The following is a 21,866-nucleotide window of genomic DNA, read 5'->3' on the forward strand; positions in this document are numbered from 1 at the left end:
TTTTTTTTTTGGTAAGGCCCACCATTCCAATCCATAGATCAATACATGCCTGAGAAGAGTTTTGTATAGCTTTATTTTAGTTTTCTGCAAGAGGAGTCTCGATCTGAAATTACTGTAAACCAATTGTAGGATTTGTTTACCAGTTAAATTCTTATATGTGTTAACTTTTCTCTTCTCTGTAAAAACCTCTTTGTGAAGTGGCCAAGATCCACAACAGATTGTAGAGCCGATATTGTCTCTAAATTAGTTATGTTACATAAATAGTTATAACGGATGATAGTATTTTGTGATTGTGATCTTTGTCTTCACAATCACAAAATAAAAGAAGTTCTAAATAGGATGGAATAAAGTAGAGTTAAAAGCAAAGAGAGCATGAGACATGAGACACAAGGAAGGGCCGTGAGTTACCTGATCTTTCTCAAGCGGAACAATAATTACTTCCGCAACCTCGCAACTGACAACTGTAAAATTTAATTAGAAAACAAGAAGGGATTACACGGCTGAAGGCACGTGCAATCCATGGTTAAAGATGTACATAATAAAGTCCTGGACGCCACACGATCTTGAGACCGTGAAAGATTATAATTATTTAACAGTGTGGAATAAAGTGGGAACAATAAATAAAAGCGCAATTTATATACTTGACAGAAACTATATTATGGCAAAAGCAAGAAATTAGAAATACATTAAAAGGTTATTAAGCGGCTCGATATTGAAATTTGGAAATACTAAAATAAATGCAAGCAGCTAAGTTTGAAAAGAAACATTGGAAGAGTAGTGAATCAAATAATAATAGTTTTAAAATACCAAACTGGAACGATCAGAGGCTTCAAACACTGCGGCTGCAATCGTGCTCCGTTAAGTGATGTCCATTATAAATGTTGGGTAAAACTCAAGCGGAGCACGACTATACTAGATGACAGTCAGAATCAAAAAGCCAAGTTGCTTGTTCCACACCTCGCGACGTCCGTTGTTGCCGGAAATTCCATCAGCGACATCTGTCAAATCGCGTACGCTCCATCAACGTGACCATAGATAATCGTCGGGGTTGCCAGAGGTATGAAAGTTAGTTATGTTCATTTTGAACATAACACGGAGTGGCACATCTTCATGATTTTTCCAGGATGATTTGATATAGATTATTGTCTACAATAGCAATAGAGACATATTCAGATATGCCGTGATATCACTATCTAAATTTTACAATAGACTAATATTTCAATAACAATTAGCGGAGTGTTCATTGATGAATATCAAAGTTATATGATGTACACATTATGCTGACACAATACGAGTAAGAAATAAATACCTGTTTTATTGATATTTATCAAAATGATTTATAGAAGCCAACGTGACCCCAAAAAGGATGACGATGATTCCCAAAAGAAGGATGATGATTCTGGAAAGAATAATGAAAATTGATTCCCACCCTCCTCATCTGTTGTGATTATGATTAGGTCTAGTTCTATATTGTTTTTGTCTTTTGAAAAATTTAATTTTGTTTTCGATAAAGTTTATTTACTGGTATAGGTGTATTGTTTACGACTTGGGGCGATATGCAAATCTGACTGATTATTGTTCATGTGCATATGGCAGCTTTATATTTATTAATTGTTTTATTATCTATAGTATACCAAATCTAAACTTTTGATGATCTGGTCACGTATTAACTGTTGTGACAAAACTGAAACATTTGGCAATCTCGTAACATTTGTTACATTATTTATTCAAACGATACTATATATATATCGATGTGCTTAGGTCTGTATCTGTATTACATTAGTCTTTTACCATAGACCTAGAGATTGCAATACCGAATGAAAATATCAATATTATACGGTATTTCTTATTGAATACCGGTATTCGTTAAAACATATAGAAACAGAAGTAAGTAGATATTATAAAATATATGTAAGTAAGTTATTAAAATCTCTTTAAAACATTATTTTACAGCTAAAACCTACCTACCAACCTCATTTATTATGTTGACATTTAGAAATATGTATTGATCGTAATATTGTAGAACTGGTGATTTTTACAAATATTTTGAATATATTGATAATTTTAACGAAAGCCCCCAAAAAGGCTTGTTCATTAAGTGCAAATACGTGCGACTGCAGGAAAAGCTTCTTCAAAATTCAACACTTAATTTTATTAAAGAATAATTGAGCAATATTATAACGGATGTTTTCTGTGTCGAAATAATATTATGTTAATTTATCGCGACAACTTTATAAATATGTATACTTTTTGATGCATTTTGTTTTATTATTATTTCACTTCTGTTGGATTCAGTCAATATATTTGCATTTTAGCACCACATAACTTATACATTCAATTTATTAGGCAATGCAGTACAAAGTAATGAAGATATAACATTAAATTCATCTTTAAAAACGTAAACAAGTGTGGTTTCTTAATACCGAAAATTCCGGTATTTTGGATTTTTAAAACCGGTATTTCAGTATTGATAAATACTGGAATACTGGTTTCGAAATACCGGTATTGCAATCCCTACATAGACCACTGTTAATTCGTTTGTAATTTTTGAGAGCTTCTTCCAATAGGTTCTATGTTATATATTGCTTTAAAAATGTCTCGAATAAGATAAATGCAAAATTTTAATGATATTACATCAATTCACTGCCAATTTTTGTTTTTTCTTTTATCTTTAAGATAATTTTTTTTTATTTAAATATCTTCCTTCAAATAGGACTGTGATAATATTTATTAATATATAATTGATCTCAAAATATTTGAAGGCAAGTAAATCTCGGTGAGATAAATAATTATTTATTAATTATTGTGATATTTTTGCATGAAAGAAAAATATACTCAGCTATTGTTATGGTATTTCTAATTAGTATCATATTATGTAGTTCTAAATAAGTAATAGTGAAATGGGAGTATTATGAAATCGTCTGACTGTGAAATATTTCTTCGGGTAGCCGTACAAAATGTGATAGAAATGGAAATTTAATAAGATTGATGATATATAAATTAAAAACTATTCAATGTATTTATTTACTTTAATTATTATAAAATATGTGCTTAGTACGGCAGTATAATGCATACTTAAAATGACAAAAATTATGTCTAAGGCCTTCCGCTCACGAGAATACTCAAAAAAGACAAGACTGAAACTGAATTCCAGCCAGTATCTAGCTAATGTATTTCAATGGCGGCTCGTTCACGGCATGATTGGAATTACTCAGTTTCAAAATTTTAGTTTCTCCGTGAGCGAAAGGCCTTACTGTACTTACGCCTACGAAATGCAATTAAAAACGAATGTCAACGATTTAAAACTATTTACCTCCAGAGAAGTCCTTGGTGGGTTGAAGTTGCATCTGTGTGGTAAAACCGAGACCGTGAAGAATATGAGCAGCGCTAGCTTCAGCAGTGTCAGCACTAATATTGTCTAATCTTTCATATACATCCATTAACTGTTCTTGCGCCTCTGTAATGCAATGAAAAAATAATTATAACAATAATTGAAATGTATTAAAATTATATACACCAATCATTTTGAAGAGAAGTTTCTATCCAGAACAAATTTACTGGTACTCAAAGTGCACGCATGCATATAACGAGCCCCCAAATTAAAAAAATTACAATGGATTGAAGTCAAAATTAACAATATTGTATTGATTTTAAAATGTTACAAAATATTGTTTATGGTAGAGGGAAAATTGCACAAAATGTAGATGGGCCACTGGATCGATGAAATAGTTCAGTTCCAAGGAATTATGGGGCAACGCAGGGAACGAGTCTAATAGGAATAAAATAAGCTTGAATCGATTAAGGCTGATGTATGTTAAATAAATTAATAATTACGAAATAAGATTTTTCATTTGCTATCTTTATCTGTTACCCTTGACCTAGTCTGCGAGTAGTTTAGCTGCAATGCTTAATTATTTATTACAATAACCACAGTCAGACTGATTGATTGTAAGCATCCAAACAATGGATGAGCCGTAGCAAGTTAATTCCAAGCAAGTTAAGATTTCGAAGAGCGGCGATGAGTAGGTATTAAAATGACCAATAGCTAAAATTTGTCGCTATTAGTATGTCACACCGTAGCATATTGGATAAATGCGACGATTGGGGCGTTTACCCGTGGAGATGCAGGGCTCGATTCCCGGCCGGGTGGCTTACTTTTTTCAAAAAAGATTTTTTCTATTGGTTATAATATACTCTCTCAGAAAGTGTTTTTCTAAATTATATAATGTTGAATAATAAAGCAATTCAAACTTACCATCATCCTCGTAATGTGCTAATTCTTCAGCTAACTTTTCAAGCTTAATACGTTCCTCATCTACTTCCATTACGCATTGCAGTGCCGATTTATCAGAGGTTGGCATCTCTCTGGTGAGATGGAAAATATCAATATGTGCTGGAATCAGCACTTCTCTGTTTCCAAGAACACTCAGGAGGGATGATTTCCCTGTAAAAATAATAGAGAACACATCCTAAGAAATAAGTTCATCTAAAAGCTCGCAATCTTTACATAAAATATCAATACATTCGCTGGGCGATCAGAATCATGCGTATTTAACTAAATGGGTACATATATACATATTAAAAGCAATTCAAAAATGTTGAAATATAGACCACTCGCAATGAAGTCAACTATATTTACTGAATATTTGTCTGTGTATGTATTTATATATTATAGCTAGGTATTTCCAATTAATATGCTAAAATATAGATTTATTAAATTGTATGCTTGTAGACAATTAAATTTTATGAATCTTACATATTAGTTTCATTGCAACATATTACATACGCAAAATGCAATATCATTTCTATAAATAAAAGAATGGTTGATAAACATATTGACCAGAATCGCTAAGCTTCGCTTAGGCACTCGGAGAAAAAAACATGCAATATTATAATAAACAATATGCAATACATCAGAATTTCATAATTATTTTTTTACTAGTCATCACTAAATGTTGATAACGAGAAGATTGCAAATCTTACCACTTCCATTTAGACCAAGAAGTTCATATCGCCAACCGCAATTAAGTTCCAATAGCGTATCTTGAAGAAGTTCACTTCCAAAGAATGTCACCGAAAAGTTGGCAATTTCGACATACCTAGAACGGGGGTGCACTGCCAAGGAAGCAGTGCACGACCGAGCCTCGGAGTTCATTTTTGCTTCAGCTTCAAGCTTCAGGCACAGAATTTCTGTAACCAAAAGATTATGTTTTATTTTATCCATCAATATTTTAATTGAGCCATCAGCAAGTTGTTGAGCATGCAGAGGTCCATGACAATATTCTCTATTTTATTAGTGTTTTTAAGACTTCATAGTCCTTCACTTAACAAATTGCCCCCCCCTTTGAATCCAAACATTCATTTATTGACGAGAAAGTATATATTATTTTGGCAACGGGATCTAAAACGACATGGATCAAAAGAACGTTTATACCTCTGCTCCATGAAGGCCATTTTTTGAGATATGAACCATAATCAAGACGGTTTACTAATTTTATGTCAATCAATGCAGTCAAATTTGTGAAGACATAGGGGAATAAATACTTTCAAGCGTTCCCAATACAGCAAACACAGAGTGAACTTTAAACGATTGTTTTATATTTGTTCAGTTTACAATTAACATTCTGTTGTAGAGAATGCCAAATTACAGGACAATACATTGGATAAGTATAAGTGGCATAGTACAACTACTTGCTTTAAACCTAGACATTGTGTAAGTATTCAGTTCGAATAAATTTGAAGACCTACCTTCGGCAGTCATTTCTTTCTCTTTTCCATTCTCCCCTGAAGTTCCGTTGGTGGTTGGAGAAGATTCCTTATCGTATCCATCTTCTGATGCCCCCTTTCCTCCCTCTTTCCCACCACGAGCCTTCGCTGCATCTTTCTTCTTCTGTTGTTCCCGCTTTTTTGCATCGGACGGCATTTTGGTGAAAATTGTGGACTTAATGTGGACTTAAAATAATTGAAAGTATAATATAAAGATTTTAGTTATAACGAGTAGATCGCAAACACTTCACGGTAATACATTTTAGGAGGTCTTTACAAATACGAGTATATGAATAATGAATGAGCGGGCAGCTCTGGGATTGCCGTTGTCAATCACATGCACATAATTTTCAAAAGGAAATATGCCACTTAAGACCTATTTGTTAAAGTAATTTAAATAGAGAACCCCGCCCCTATAATAATTTCTTTAAAATAGCTTGGGTGACACTAATTTCTTATTTAAACATCACTATGTCAATTTTTCAACATATTTACTTTGATTTATGCACTTAAAAAATACACTTATAGAAATTCACATTTACAGAGATACTTATATAATTTTCTAAATCATGTTTCCCATACATTTTATCTATGTTGATCCTAAGATCATATCGTCGCCCTCAAGGAAGAACTCACCAACCAACATGAGGAAAATCCTGAGATAATCGACTTTAAAATTTTTTGAAAATTTTAAATTGCTCTCATTAAAAACGAAAATACATAGAAGGAAACGGTTTATTTGTTTGATTGATTATTTTTATATTTATGTTCATTACATTTAAAACATGTAACCTTCCTTATAAAAAAATCAAGAAAAACTGTTTTTCGTACTTGGTTAGTTTTTCCATACACATTCAATGTATGACATTATTCAAATGGTGAGTTTTTATCTTGAATGATCATATCAATAAAACACGTCAGAAAAGAATTATATAAGTACTGTATTTAACTGAAATAATCTTGTCCATTTACATATTATACGCAATAGCGGCCTTAAGCCTGACAACGGGGTAGGTCAATTTTGAATATATTATTTTAATTTGCCTTTTCGTTGTATACCTAAAAGACGTATTGCAAATTAGCTTTTTATACATTATAGAAGAAGTACTAGAAATTTTTATATGTAGGTTACTTACCCTTAAAAAAAATTCCATTTTTCACGTTGTCAACTCATCGTTAACCGAAATTGCACCCAACACGTTATAATTTTTTGTAAATTAGGTCAAAAACCAAACTTTGTGTGTCTATTTATACACCTAATAACTGTTGTACTTAATACTATTTAAGAACATAAGATTAAAACAATCAAACACATTTGATAAAAACTCCGTTATTTATGTATTTCCTAGTGTTATGGAATGGCGGGATCATTTATATATAAACACTTTTTATATTTCCACTGATCTTATTAGAAGGTAACTTTATGATTAATATAGCAGATTAAATTTTAATCGGAAACTTGTATACAATGGTTTAATACAGAAAATGCAGTCGATGGGTTTTACTCAAAGGTTAGATTTAAACTGAACTACAATTAATAACATATGAAACTTTCAGACAACAATGGTCAGTTTGAAATAATAAGCGACAACAAATAAGAATAAAAAGGTTTGTCACACAAATGAGACCTTGAAACCACAGAACAAAACTCTTGAAATATTTAAGGAAAAATTTATATCATTCTGTTTCATTTTACATATTGAAAATAGTATAGCTGTCTCGTTTTCAGCAATGACCAAAATTTAGTGTATGCAGCGATAAAACAATATGGGAAATGAGAGAGAAAGAAATATTATTAAGAAATATGAATCTTGGCGTTCATGAAATTGACCGAGAAACGCTTGTGAGAGTTGAGATACGTGTGTGTGTATGGTGGTTAGATACATGTACATATAAATTAGCGTGCGTCACGTTACAATCGCTCGCCAAAACAGAAAGAGGCGTAGAATAATAATATATAGGAGATAATTGACATTGTATAATGTATATAGATTGTAAGATATTTATTTTTGGGAGGTCATTGACTATTTGACCCAAGCAGCCAGCCGCCCATGATTATACGTCTTATACATAGACCTCATTCACATTAACAATTATTCTTCTTCTGATTCGTTTTCATTCATCAGATTATCATTCTGAGGAACATTTCTAGACACTGGTAGTTGTGCATACCAGCCGAGGTATTCCTCTGGAATATTGTTTGAAGTGCAAAGTTTCCAGTGGTTATTTTTTTTTGCACACTTATGGTCAATATTTTATTATATGCCTTTTTTATTGCTGGTGGTATTTCAAAGTTCCCATGTCCACATATTTGTAAATTCTTATATTCATTCCGGTGGCCATATCTAAACTGGATAATACCCGGTAGTTTTTGGTTGAATCGCACACCCTTAATCTTCTTATATTCTCACCATTTTCATCCTTAAATCGATTTTTTATTATCTGATTTAACAACCATTCAAAATCAATCATGTCTTCGAGCTTCATTTCTTCAACACGCTATGGCTCTGGTTCTTTCTTTCGCATTTCTAAATATTTCCAACCAACCACTCATTCCATAGACCATAGACGGACTTGTTCTTACTTTCCCGCTCTATCGCAGAATGCATGCTATCACATTCCATAAAGTAATGGCTAGATTCTAAAAAAATGTTTTCAATGGTATGAATGGATCTTAGGATGTTTGATTACTGTGAACAAAAATATAGCAGCAATATTTTTGTTGCGGTTCTGGTCACCACGTGTATCAGAAAACAGTGAGACTTTTTTGACTTCAGCTGGAAGATTTTCCATCCATTTTATCAAAACAGAACCAATTTCAGAGTCGCCCCCTTTTCCATGCATTTTATTCTAATAATAGCAACTAGCCTTACTTTTAGCTCAAACATAGATTGTCAAATTCTAATCGATTTAAATTTTGTACTACTCCATTTGAGTCTTTTTTTGCGACCCGGGTTTCGCCTTTCGGCATCTTCAGGTACTGTGTACACTCACCAAAAGGCAAATATACACTGACAATGAATACTATTAACTTTAACTTATATAACAAATCAATACAATAAAATAGGTAAAAACTTTTATCACCTACCTATTAAGTCAAGGACCGAAATCACTCATCTTTACCGATTTGTAACAGATAACGCAGGGTCATTTTTAGCACCATACCTTTTTTGAAAGCGGCAAAGTTGCGGACATTTTCGAGAATGAAATATTTTGGACGGTAATAGTCACAGTACGAGAGGTACGTCGCCACGAGGGAGTTTTTAAAGTTAGAATACTCGCGCGAATTGAAATGATTCATTCCGGAGAAACCCTGGCATGGAGGACCTCCGCAAAGGAGCTCGACTTCTCCTCGAGCCGGCAAAGCTAATCCTTCGGCACTGTGACTGCCGCCTTCCATGGCGCTTTTCAATAAAGCGTTACAGTCTTCAGTGTACACAGTACATTTCAGGTTATTGAGCTGGAAAGCTCTGGCCGCGTTGGCCATCTGTTCGATGGCCCAACAACTGGTAACGATGCCGGCTTGATGCAGACCTTCTGATAATCCTCCACAGCCAGCGAAGACATCTAGAGCTCTCAGCGGTCTCACTTTAACTTCTTCAGGTTCACTCACGGAGACACTACACTTTCCTTTACCTTTGCCTTTTGATTTGAGCTTTTTATTGCCGGGATTTCCCACACCTACGGTGCATTCTGGAACATTTGTTATCTTTTCAGTCTGATTATCGAAAGCTAGTTTAAAATAGAACCTGTTTAAATCTTGCAAAGACCATTCCAATGCTGTAATAAACGTCGGTAAATTGTCAACATAAGTCAATGTGCAGGGACCTATGACTTTCGAAAACGAGACTTCAATCTGTCTGTCAGACCAATATAACAAATTGAGATCGTCTTCGTGACGGTTCGCTTTACAAGTATTCTCCGGTCGATACATAATGTTAAGTTTCAAATACATATTCTGCGGAATAACGATAGGTCCGTCTTCTTTGGCCAGAACAGCGTCAATGTATCCGACACAGAAAGGCTCCTTTGTGTCCGTATTGGATCCTCGCATGTTCGAATCGCTTTTTCTGTAATACTTTGTGTAGATTGATTCATCGACCTTTTCGGGCTTGCATTTTTTTTCAATATTACTAGCTTGGTAATTCTTAAATCGGAAAGTTTCTGGCATGAGGAATACGACTTCTCCTCGTTTGTAATCAAACCCCCTCCAGCGAACGACAGTCCACTCGTGACGATTAGGGATATTTAACTTTGAATCTACGACTTTATCAACGACAGTGGGATTGTTATAAAGATGTAAGTTGATTTTTCTAACACAAGACGGGCACTATCTATGTGTTCTGGACTCATTCTTACACGGTGGATCGAACGGTAGATCTTCAAATCTAGCCGTAACTTTGTTGTATATTTTCTGATAGAAGAACGACTTCTCATCGTATTCATCCATATCGTCTTTAAAATCTTTGTTACCGAGATCAAACCAATCTGCGCTGACTTCTTTCTTGATAACGTTAGCGACTCGGATGATCGAAGACAACGGTGCACCGTTGCAGCACTTGTCTGATAAAAATATTTCCCGCGGATCACTGCTCTCCCCCAAAACAGTATCGCGTGCTCGAGTGAATGTCTGAGCATGGAAGTATCCAGCTCGAATATTCATAGTATCTTTCCACAAGCATGTTATCTTCGTAATTAAATACGGTACGTTGGGTGACTGAGTCTCAACCATTACAAAATCGCCTTTCTTCACGACGAAATTATCAATGGCAACACTTTCATAATAGGTCTTGTTCAGTTCAGTTTTAATTGGTTCTCCTATCCAGCAGATATTCTTGACTCCGGCGCCTGTGAACTTGACAGGGATATTGTCTTTAGCTTTGTCTTTATTATCTGTTTCCAATAAATCATCCTCATCTTCCGGTTCCGATTCCTCCGCCTGTTCGACAGCCATATTGGGACAGTTCCGTTGTATGCATGCTTTTTTAGTCTTACCCGATCCACCGTATTTAGACATGGCTTTGCACGCATTGCATTGTCCGCAATCGGGCAACTGACACGCATCACAAACTCCGCACCGCTTTCTTCTGATGACTAAATCCTTCTCCACCTGTTTATCCAACTGCTCCGAAAAGAATTTCTCAAAAGTATCTCTCACTAAAGCGGTTGTCGTAGCTTTAGTCCACCCAGGCGTAGCGGTTTTCTTCTTGTAATGTATCTTTGTTTCATATATTATTAATTGTAGTTCAGTTTAAATCAAAGCTTTGAGTAAAACCCATCGACTGCATTCTCTGTATTAAAGCATTGTATAAAAGTTACCGATTAAAATATTATCTGCTATATTAATCATAAAAATTACCTTCTAATAAGATCAGTGGAAATATAAAAAGTGTTTGATTATTTTAATCTTATGTACTTAAATAGTATTAGGTACAGTTATTAGGTATATAAATACACACAAAGTTTGGTTTTTGACCTAATTTACAAAAAATTATAACATGTTGGGTGCAATTTCGGTTAATGAAGGGTTGGCAATGTGAAAAATGGACATTTTTTTAAGGGTAAGTACCTACCTATAACAATTTCTAGCACTTCTTCTATAACATATAAAAAGCCAATTTGCTATACGTCTTTTAAGTATACAACGAAAAGGCAAATTAAAATAATATATTCAAAATTCACCTACCCCGTTTTCGGGCTTAAGGCCGCCAGTGCTTGAAGCTGTATGGAAACTATCCGTGGATTTAAACAACTACCTACCTCGTAAGTGTGCTTACACACTGTAGTCTTAAAATAAGAGATTTTTGTTTGAGTTTGATGTTCCACTTATGTGAGAGAGAGTTCAGATGGACATTGTTTTATAAATTAAGAGTACACTCAGCTAACTCGTACTCCCTTACACATAACATTTAATACTTTAGTTCTGTATATTTTTTTATTTAGTTACTATTTTTTCTTTATATTTTCCATGACATCTTATGAAAGTCTTGAATCTGTAATTTGTAATGTTCGCTCGTGTAAATAAATAAAATTGACTTCGATTGGATATGTACTGCAGCTTGTTTGTCAAACTTTGTTAGAAGATAGTACCGCAAGATAACTTTACAGTTAGGTATGTATTAACCCCATTTTGGCAAGAATCCCTTGAAAATGACTGAGGGGACGAAACCGGTACAATTATTTAATATAAAAAAAAGTGGATTAAGCACAAAAAATTGTGTTTTATTAAAATTATTAATACAATGCATTTACACCATGAATTGAAAGTTCAACACATTTAAAGAAATTAAAAAATCCCCTCGCAGATATTCTTAACAGTTATGTAGCACTTTAGCATGTTTCAGTCATTTTCATTTGTCCAAATTATCACGGAAGGCATTCCATACAGAAGGCGGTTATCGACAGTTATCTACAATAATTGGTAAATTCATAATAGAAAATTTTGGCTGGCAGATATGCGTGAACCAAATTTTTTTGTATAGAACGTCAAAAATATCAACATAACCAACAATTTTATTAGTCACGTCATTGCGATTGCAGCACAAATGTAATTGCAGTAAAACAAATATTATGTTACTACTAGCTGCTACGAACTAGCCACTCGATATTTGACAGCTCACAGTGAATTATAAATTAAGGCGGTGGCAGTGACTTAATTATTTTTCAAAACGGATCGGATCTTTCATCACAATTCTCAATATGTAAAATTAACGTACTCTATCTTGCTCTAAAAGTTAACACAGCCAAGAGAGAGGGCTGTTAAAAGATAGCACTTTTTGACAGTTCAGACGGTTAACTTATTGTAATAATAAACTGCCTGAATACTTAAAGTGATATATTTATCAGTTTTATCACATGTAGCTCTTTTTGGATGTTAAGTAATATGAAAGAATAGCCTCGTTTGCTCTATAATTAATACATAATTGTCCAAATAATTGGTTACTCACCATTCGTGGATAGGGTCAATGACAGGAACAAAATCTGTGTCTATGTCTGTCGTATCACAGCAAATACTTTTAAGATAACCAGACGCGTACAACATAACATCGCTCTCAATTAAATGTACATCGATGGGACAAACATGGCCCTCAAAATCGTAAATAGAGAAACCGGTCAGGTTCATCACTGGCCTTTCCATTATGTCGCCGTCATTGCCTAAAATGTAACTAAATGTTAAAAATAGGAAGTATAAATATCTGTAAAAATTCATGAAAGAGTTTCACAATTTTGATCGATCACACTATATTATGCCCACAGACAGGTACACAAAAAGCATACACATTCAGTTGTAATATAATATGATTACATTGAGAATTTGAAGGGGAAGCGTTACATATTTCCATGATCAGATTCCGTGAAAGCTATTTTAATCACTTTTATCACTTGATTTGTATTGCATAACTTATGGCCTACCACAGGAGTGAGAGAAAAAGAAGACGTGATTTCTCTTTCCATCGCGCAGTAGGAAATAGTGTGACAAATTTGAGAAGACGCAGTAAAATTCTACACTTATGTTTCATAACTAAAAGTAATATTCCGACATATGACACGTGAAAACCCTGATGTTGGCCCTCACCCGAGTACTGGACCTGATATCTAATAGCTGATGGTGAACGAAATACAGACTCAGGTGCCGCACTAACGAAGGATGTACGTATGTATTTTCAAATACATATTGATTTATAATCAACTTATGTATTAGGTTTTGCGAAAGCAATAATCACTGTTGTCATTCTTATTATAAACTCAGTCAAGTTTTAGCTGAAGAATCACAATGGGAGAATATGGTATATCACCGCTGGTTTTGATACTAGATTTTACAGTCTACTTGGTTATTTTGCTGCAGGCCTTTCTTTTACGTGGCATTGTCTTACAACCCACTGAATCAATGAACTGATACACCCCTGTTACAGGCAGGCTTCTCCCGGTGTAAAATAATCATTTAGTAGTCATAAGTCGAAACGTAACCCTGACCTCTAGAAACGGCTTCACAAAACATCTAATCTGATTCCTTGCTTTTTATTTTATTTTTTTTATTCATGAAGGCCTTCGTCCGGTGCGTGAAAATCACTTACTGGGCGGAGGTGTAATTAAGATAAATGATGATGGATGACACAGATAATTTTAAGATTAAATATAAGTACTTATTCAAATATAATAAATTTTGCCGCGCTTGCCGGCAACGTTCAAATTTCCACGCGCCTGCGCCGGAGTGGTCCTCGTGATTCGTCAAATCAAAAACATCACGCGATAAAATTTGGCCAATCACGAGAGTCCTTTTTGTTGGACGGCGTAGGTACGCGGAGTTTGAAAAAGAAAAAAGAAAGTAGTGAGCGTCCCTTTTCCAACATGTACGGACCTGCGAAACTTATTGTTAAAACAAAATATGTAAACGTGTAAAGAAAATGTAAAATATAAGATAATACCAAGTTACGCACGAGACAGACGTGGTTTCATTTAATTTCTCCTCAATTTAAAATATCTTTTTTTGTGAATCCGGGGTTCGATGGACACTTGAGCTAGCCGCTGGAACCCCGGGTATCTCAGAACCCATCAAGTTCAACGAATATACATGGCAGTGACGAACTAGGGACCGAAAAAAGTGGAAAGATGTAGAAACCCTCATCCAGGAGTAGATTGACTCTAGGATAGTGATGATTATTATACATTATAAGTCTCTGACCGTTACATCCGAAGTGGACCACATGAATTCAAGAATGAAGACCTAACGTAACAAATAATCCAGTATATCGGCTATTTTTAAAATTTGTTTGCTGCTGGCTTCCTGTAATGAATTGTATGTCAGTACTATACGACCCAAAGAGGTTGGACGGTCTTTAATATACGGCCATATATTTCTGATACAACATTTCACGGTGAAGTATTGATACCAGATGGAAGTCTCCCACAGGAGACCACCTCAAAGGGCGGACCGAACCATCAACTTTCCCATTACACCACAGCCTATGTTTACTCTTCACGGTTCTCGCAACCCTCGGCCGAGTAGAGCCCGCCTCCTCAAAAATTCGAATTCGTCAGCGCTCCCGCCAAAACAGACGCGGTCTACCGATAGCGCCGCCACTGGTCAATCTGTCGGTAAAACAGGGAGGTTCGCGACCGAGAGCGCGATGACACCGAATCTGATGGTTGAACACGCGCGAAAAGCACTCTCTTCGATTGGCCGCCGGACAGCCAGCATCGTCTCTGCTCGCCTCGGACGCGAAGCCAAGACACATCTCCCGCCAAAAGGACCGCGTCGGCAGACTTCTCAAGCATCTCCAGGAAACAAAGGACCACATCGGCAGCACGCCAAGCCGCAAGCCCCGATCCTCTCCCATCGGACGCCGGACAGCGAGCATCGCCTCGGATGCGAAGTCCCAGCATCCAAGCTCGCGATACCACGTCTGCAGCCCGCCAAATCGCAAATACGATAAAAATAAACCAGCCTTGACAAAATACACCGTGCGTTACTGATCCCAACCCCGCCTTCTTGGCCATGACATTATCACGGTCTGTCATCTCCGCCTAAGAGCACAAGAAGGCCGGTGATAGTATGATACAAAAAACTGCATACGTACAAGTTTCTAGACACGCTAAGAACCACGGTAGAGCACACACAAGTCAATAAAATATGATGAAACAGAGGCTCTCTGATGAATATACGAAATTAATACAAAACATGAAACATTAACATACATATTATTTTCATGCAATGAATACCCACTGAATGAGATCCTACAAGATGAGGAAAATGGTGCTGCTTTTGCTAACTCCATAGCCATTGAAAATCGGACATGATAAAGAAAATGATGGGCAAACTTAACTACCCCCAGTAAAGCACCAGAGCAATATGTAATAAATCTGTAGACGCATTTTGTAAGAAGTCCCTCTTTAGTAAACAAATATTAACTTCATCTGAAGTTGTCCACAGCTTTGGACCAGTCAATTTGTTGTACTCACCCGATGTCAGTATGAACTTTTCGTCGGTGAGAGCGATGAATTCTTCAACCGCATTCTGAGGATGGCCCTGGTTGACCTTGGTGTCGGGGTCGTCCAGCACTTGGAAGCACGACTTACAACGCTTGATCTCCACAATCGATATGCTGTCATCATTCTTCAGATTGTCATTGTCATCAATATCCTCTAACTTGGGGACGTCTTTAGATTCTTCAGTCGGTGATATTTCCATGTTGTCATTTTGTTTTTCATTTCCACTTTCAACGACCTCGATATCCTTCTCATCTTTGGTGTCCATCGGTTCACACTATTCAGATTCAATGACGGGTTCTTCGCTCTCTAATTTAGGCTTGACCACCCTCTAAAAATATAGACATTACAACATTATTATTACGTTTATATCACGGTGGTAAAAAAATAATAATGAAGTTATCAGATAAATTTTCATATAATCAGTATAATTGGAACCATATACTTTGAAGTGCCCGCAGTGTAATAGTGGCAGACACTGCTTACAGTAGGGAAGGGTGGAGGTAGGCTGTTAAGATTCGCCATAAATAGTGCACATTAAACTTTGTTAGTCATAGGTATTTGTTTTTATTGAACTACAATTTACAGATGGTGTGAATTAGTTTTTAAAAATCTACCAAGCCCTGCGTCAACCAAACCATAATATTTTGGGCGATACAACAAAATTGTAAAAAAATTTTTCATTCATACTTATTTATTTTCATTGGATTAGGAATACATATTACACATATTGTTGGTTAATATTTTTAAGTTCATTATGCCCTGCCTAACCCAACTATAATAGATAAAAAATATTATTCTATTTATAAAATATTCAAAGTTATGTATGATTTAATTGCATAATTTTGGATATGTAGCGTATGATTGCGTCATGGAAATTTTGTATATAAGTATCTCGCCGAATCCGAACACCGAATGCCCCTCTACCATAAATTTAACGAACCGATTGCTAAATTTGGCAGAGTCTATGTTTGACAGATTGCAACTGACAGAATACGTTTGTTGATATTGTCATAGGTATTTGTTTTCTTGCGTGTTTCATTATGATTCAATGAATTATTTTGATTATTGTCTAATGGTATTATCTATTTTACAATTGATCCTATAATTAATTGGTGCTTCATTTTATTCAATCATGACTGCTTTATTTATACTAAACTTTGCTTTCGTAGATGAAGCTAATCTACAATGCCGCAAATTTCGTAAAAGCGACGACGCTTTCGAATTCAAGAGTCTCGTTAGTAAATATACCTACATCAGACGCAGATTCATGAAAATCTAACATAATAATATTATATTGTTAACAACTCAATTCACATGATTGTGCTGGAATCGATGTATGCATAATAATTATAAATGGTATACTATTAAGACCATTATACCATTTACTTTTATTTGTTTACCTTTCACGTTAAGAGATTTCCTATAAATAAATATTGTAATAATTATATTTATTCAATAGCAATTATTCGGCATTAGGATTATACGGCCATAATGTAATGTAAATCGATAAATAAAAGAAATATGTAAGTACGTAATAGCGAGTTTAACATCTTTTATTGCCATTATACCTACCAGTAGGGATATCTAGCAGCAAAATGTGAAAATTTATCGTTTTTATTCAACAGTTAAGCGCCCATAGACATCAAAAAGTGACCATAGACAAAAATATTCTTCTGTTTTTATATAAGGAATACTTGTTTCAAATATACGAGCATGTCCGAACACTGTTATTCAAATGGAGCATAATGAAACACAGCTGCATCCGAATATACAAATTCGCAGGCAACTGTATGAACGCTCGACTAGTTTAATTATGGTAATAAATGGTTCCAGCGTAAGATGAGACCGTCATAAACGGTTCGTTTTGGCCTATTTCATTGACGGCCTATTAGATATAAAATCGCAATATTTAAGTGGAAACATTAGCAGAATAAGTGAAAGACATAGAGCCTTGTAAATCCAAAACAACTTTATTTTGCAGGAGACAGTGGAAACCGGCTCATTTCCGTTTTAAATAGAAGTTTAAAATTCAAAATATTAAAACTGAAAACACACTCCAAAATAATGATACCTGGTGTTTATAAGATTTACAAAAAGTCTTTGATTGTATGGACACAAATTACAAGGAATTTTTGGATTGATTTTCGAAATGATTAAGACTTATCAGAGATGCAAGAATCTTACACATATTATATTATTCAATAATACTAAATAGTGTATTCAATCATTAAAATTACATTATACACCAAAATGAAATAATTATACATAATAGACTGACAATAATTATGTACATCAAAATTATGTAAATATAATTCATTTTTCAACCACAACAATACATATTATGAAACAGCTAACAACCATTCCTCCTCACACCAAAAAAATTGTTCAGATACCTCCACTATTTTGATCTTCCACCTATATGCTCTGCTTCGGTAAGAAAATGGTAATTTTAATCTAATACTGCAATGAGAATTGGTTGTATCTACTGATATGCATGGGTTTATGCCGGAGGGTTTGTTTCACTATAATTACAACCACGTATTCGGGGAGATTAAATATTAACCGGATGTATGCCACAAGTGCGTATATGAGGCGTCTAATTCCAAAAGGCGATAAGTCCACATTTGGTCAAAACCGAGAAAAAAATACGCACATATTCTTTGTATAATTTTACACAATATGTATTGATCTATATTCCAAAAGGCGATAAGTCCACATTTGGTCAAAACCGAGAAAAAAATACGCACGTATTCTTTGTATAATTTTACACAATATGTATTGATCTATAAATTCCAAAACGCGACAAAACCCTACGAAAAAAAATATTTGAAGTCTCGATTTATTACAAAAATAGGGAATCCTATCCCAAGCCAAAATTCTGATCCCGGGATTTCGGGATTACAATTTGACAATCCCGGGATCCCGGGACTGGTCCCGGGATTGGCATTTTTTCCATTGTTAATATAAAATTTTTATATTTACAAATAACATTGATAAAATCGGTCAAAAATAAATCTAGTATAATTTATACAATTTAAGACATTTATTGTTAATATTGTATACGTTCAATCTTGGAAATACACAAGTTTAACGGAGTAAATAATATTGTAATTGAAATAATAATGTGAATTTAATAGGAGATTGCTGTTTCTGATAGTAAAGACTTAATGAATGGATTAGCGAGATTTAAAATATTAAAGCAAACAATCATGACGTACTTATGGCCTTTCCGGTTCATAAATCTAATTAGTCAGACAAATATGAAACTGCCGTAAAACGTATGATATCATGGTGGAATTACTTTATTAAAAGTGCGAAGCATTGTTTTTTTCCAATCTTTCCATTTTTAATAATTTACGTGAAAAAATAAAATGAATCGACAACCTGCACATGGATATAAATTAAACTTCATTCAAACTCAGTTTATTTCTAATGTAGTTATTTTTTATTAAAAGTATTTTTTCTGTTATATTTTCGCTTTTATTTTATTTTCCATAAAAATTGATAAAAAAATCCATCCCGAAATCCCGGGATTATGTTTATCAATCCCGGGATTCATAGGTATCGAAAATAGCTCGGGATCCCGGGATTGGAATCCCTACTTACGACCACTTACTTGCTAACCTACTTTATTTAACAATTCAGAATTTATACCACTTACATATTATTATATACGATATAATAGTATTTCTAATTAACTGCCTACCTATTTTATTATGTAGTTCCATTGTATTCGGTTGGTTTTTATTACGTAATTTTAAGTGTTTTATTTAGACATGAATTTGATCTCAATACTTTAGCCATCTATTTCCGATACAGCAACAAAATGTGAACCGTGTTACGACCAACTGTATACGTACAATTTTGTGACAAAGGATGATGAAAAGTGATGATTTTTGCTGGTGGGCAATACCAATACTATAATAATGAAGGGACAAAAATAATTAATAATGTCGCCATTTATGCACCGATACTACACCACTGCTTGTATGCGAATTTTGTTATAAAGTATAATATAATATTGTGGGAGGCTGGTGAAGTTAATTGCATTAAATGCTCATCATCAAATCAACTGCATATGTACACAATTTCTGGACAAGACCTATTTGGCCAAAGTGATCCCTCTTTACCGCGATTTACTAAAGTTGCGCATTAATTAAGGCTATACTGGGGCACGGTCTAAAACGATCGTGACTACGCGACGCGAAGATTGTGCAAATGACGCGCGCAGAACAAAACATAATTTGTCATAAAAAGTCAACATGCGTCCATTTAATGTTATGTTTATTGTTCTATTACCAATAATAATAATAATATATTCATTGACATGTTTTCTTTTTCAAGTAGATGGGTAACGTTTTTTAGTCATCTTTACACGATTTAAGAATTAATTTCCCCGTCGCCATCACAAAACAAACTGACGTGTTCAAGGCTCGACTTTCGCTCTCCGATTAACAGCGAGGCAGAAATTTCGTCGCACCTAGGGAATCCAATCCCGAGCCAAAATTCTGATCCCGGGATTTCGGGATTACAATTTGACAATCCCGGGATTGGCATTTTTTTCCGTTGTTAATATAAAATTTTTATATTTACAAATAACATTGATAAAATCGGTCAAAAATAAATCTAGTATAATTTATACTATTTAAGACATTTATTGTTAATATTGTATACGTTCAATCTTGGAAATACACAAGTTTAATGGAGTAAATAATATTGTAATAAAAATAATAATGTGAATTTAATATGCGATTGCTGTTTCTGATAGTAAAGACATAATGAATGGATTAGCGAGATTTAAAATAGTAAAGCAAATAATCATGGCGTACTTATGGCCTTTCCGCTTCATAATCTAATTAGTCAGCCAAATATGAAACTGCCGTGAAATGTATGATATCATGGTAGAATTACTTTGTTAAAAGTGCGAAGCATTATGTTTTTCCAATCTTTCTTATTTTTAATAATTCATGTGAAAAAATAAAATGAATCGGCCACCTACACATGGGTATAAATCAAACTTTATTCAAACTCAGTTTATTTCTAATGTAGCTATTTTTTATTAAAAGTATTTTTTCTGTTATATTTTCGCTTTTATTTTATTTTCCATAAAAATTGATAAAAAAATCAATCCCGAAATCCCGGGATTATGTTTATCAATCCCGGGATTCATAGGTATCGAAAATAGCCCGGGATTGGAATCCCTATACAAAAAGCGCCAAGTCCGTGTTTCATATTATTTAAAGCTTGGTTGATTTCGCGCGTGTTTAAATCAGCCAATAAGGGAACGTTCAATATCGGAAATATGTTCCTTATGCGGAATAAATTAAAAAGTGAGGTTCAAGTAGCGCTGAGTCATATTTATGTAATATCTCACGGGCACACACACATAGCGTGAAAAGGTGGCGAATTAGATTGGGACATGGGCTGGTTCCTGACTACCCACTCTCTATCCTTCCAGCCTCGTCGAGACAAAACAACAGTTCATTTTTTCAGAATTTCTATTTCACTTGGTTTCGTTTATTTAAAAGTTAGAACTAAATACAAACAACACACGAGTTAGACATAATATTTTTCTTCCTAATTCTGTCGATTAGAGGAATTATTAATGGAGGATTCAGGCTTTTATGTGTAATTTGGTATTACAACTTTGCACTATATTATTTTTTCTATAGCCGATTACAAAAATCTCATAATTAAAATGATGTCTTTACAAGAGAAGGTAAACATTTAATGTTAAATAATCGTTTGCTTAGCCACTCAACTCACCACATCCTCTGTGGATTCTTCATTTTCTCTTAGTCTCTTCTTGCCGAACATCTCAGTGATTGTCAGCTGTTTACCGTTTGTTTGGTTGGCAGATCGCCGGGACCTTCTGGAATAATTAAGACAATATACTTCAAACATTAACATAGGTACTAAGAGCCTTTGACGTTTTAAAACGCTAAGCCAGGGTCGCTAGAAATGATTCCTGTGCATTTCGACAAACCCAAAAGATTTTTATAAGATAGTCCGGTGATCGGTAAAATTCAGCGCTGGCCTCGTTTTGTACGGTCTGGATTTGAATTCTGTAAATGTCTTTCAAGTGATGACTGTGGTCAATTAACATCATA

The 21,866-nt window shown here is 34.5% G+C and overlaps 2 protein-coding genes across 3 annotated transcripts; both read right to left on the reverse strand.

The window, feature by feature from the left end:
- Positions 1 to 10: 10 nt before the first annotated feature.
- On the reverse strand, positions 11 to 12,852 carry LOC147079783 (ATP-binding cassette sub-family F member 2-like). Of its 2 annotated transcripts, XM_085944156.1 has the most exons (7): positions 12,714 to 12,852; positions 5,749 to 5,952; positions 4,984 to 5,190; positions 4,256 to 4,444; positions 3,314 to 3,457; positions 1,310 to 1,399; positions 11 to 1,146 (listed from the first exon to the last, which is right to left on the reverse strand). In XM_085944156.1, the coding sequence occupies exons 2-6, from the start codon at positions 5,921 to 5,923 to the stop codon at positions 1,338 to 1,340; spliced, it is 777 nt and encodes a 258-aa protein (XP_085800282.1). In that variant the 5' UTR covers positions 5,924 to 5,952; positions 12,714 to 12,852; the 3' UTR covers positions 11 to 1,146; positions 1,310 to 1,337. The 2 variants fall into 2 exon arrangements, with proteins under 2 accessions (XP_085800282.1, XP_085800274.1); XM_085944148.1 differs by having other exon boundaries at positions 11 to 1,399.
- LOC147079784 (DNA (cytosine-5)-methyltransferase 1.L-like) lies at positions 7,784 to 21,621 on the reverse strand. The gene is given in 5 exon segments (XM_085945624.1): positions 7,784 to 10,989; positions 11,642 to 11,661; positions 12,714 to 12,921; positions 15,727 to 16,084; positions 21,523 to 21,621. Coding segments are annotated over 4 exon segments (2,637 nt in total). The 5' UTR covers positions 16,022 to 16,084; positions 21,523 to 21,621; the 3' UTR covers positions 7,784 to 8,875.
- Positions 21,622 to 21,866: the final 245 nt, after the last annotated feature.

The sequence above is a fragment of the Rhyacophila brunnea genome, unplaced genomic scaffold (genome assembly GCF_057557595.1).
Source record: "Rhyacophila brunnea isolate RB1 unplaced genomic scaffold, BYU_Rbru_1.0 scaffold_1, whole genome shotgun sequence".
Taxonomy (NCBI): Eukaryota; Metazoa; Arthropoda; class Insecta; order Trichoptera; family Rhyacophilidae; genus Rhyacophila; species Rhyacophila brunnea.

Coding starts and splice junctions, on each gene's coding strand:
- LOC147079783 (XM_085944156.1), bottom strand. CDS start 5,923: ATGCCGTCCGATGCAAAAAAGCGGGAACAACAGAAGAAGAAAGATGCA. Junction 5,191..5,748: donor GAAAGAAATGACTGCCGAAG/GTAGGTCTTCAA, acceptor TTTTGGTTACAG/AAATTCTGTGCCTGAAGCTT. Junction 3,458..4,255: donor AGCACATTACGAGGATGATG/GTAAGTTTGAAT, acceptor ATTGCATTACAG/AGGCGCAAGAACAGTTAATG.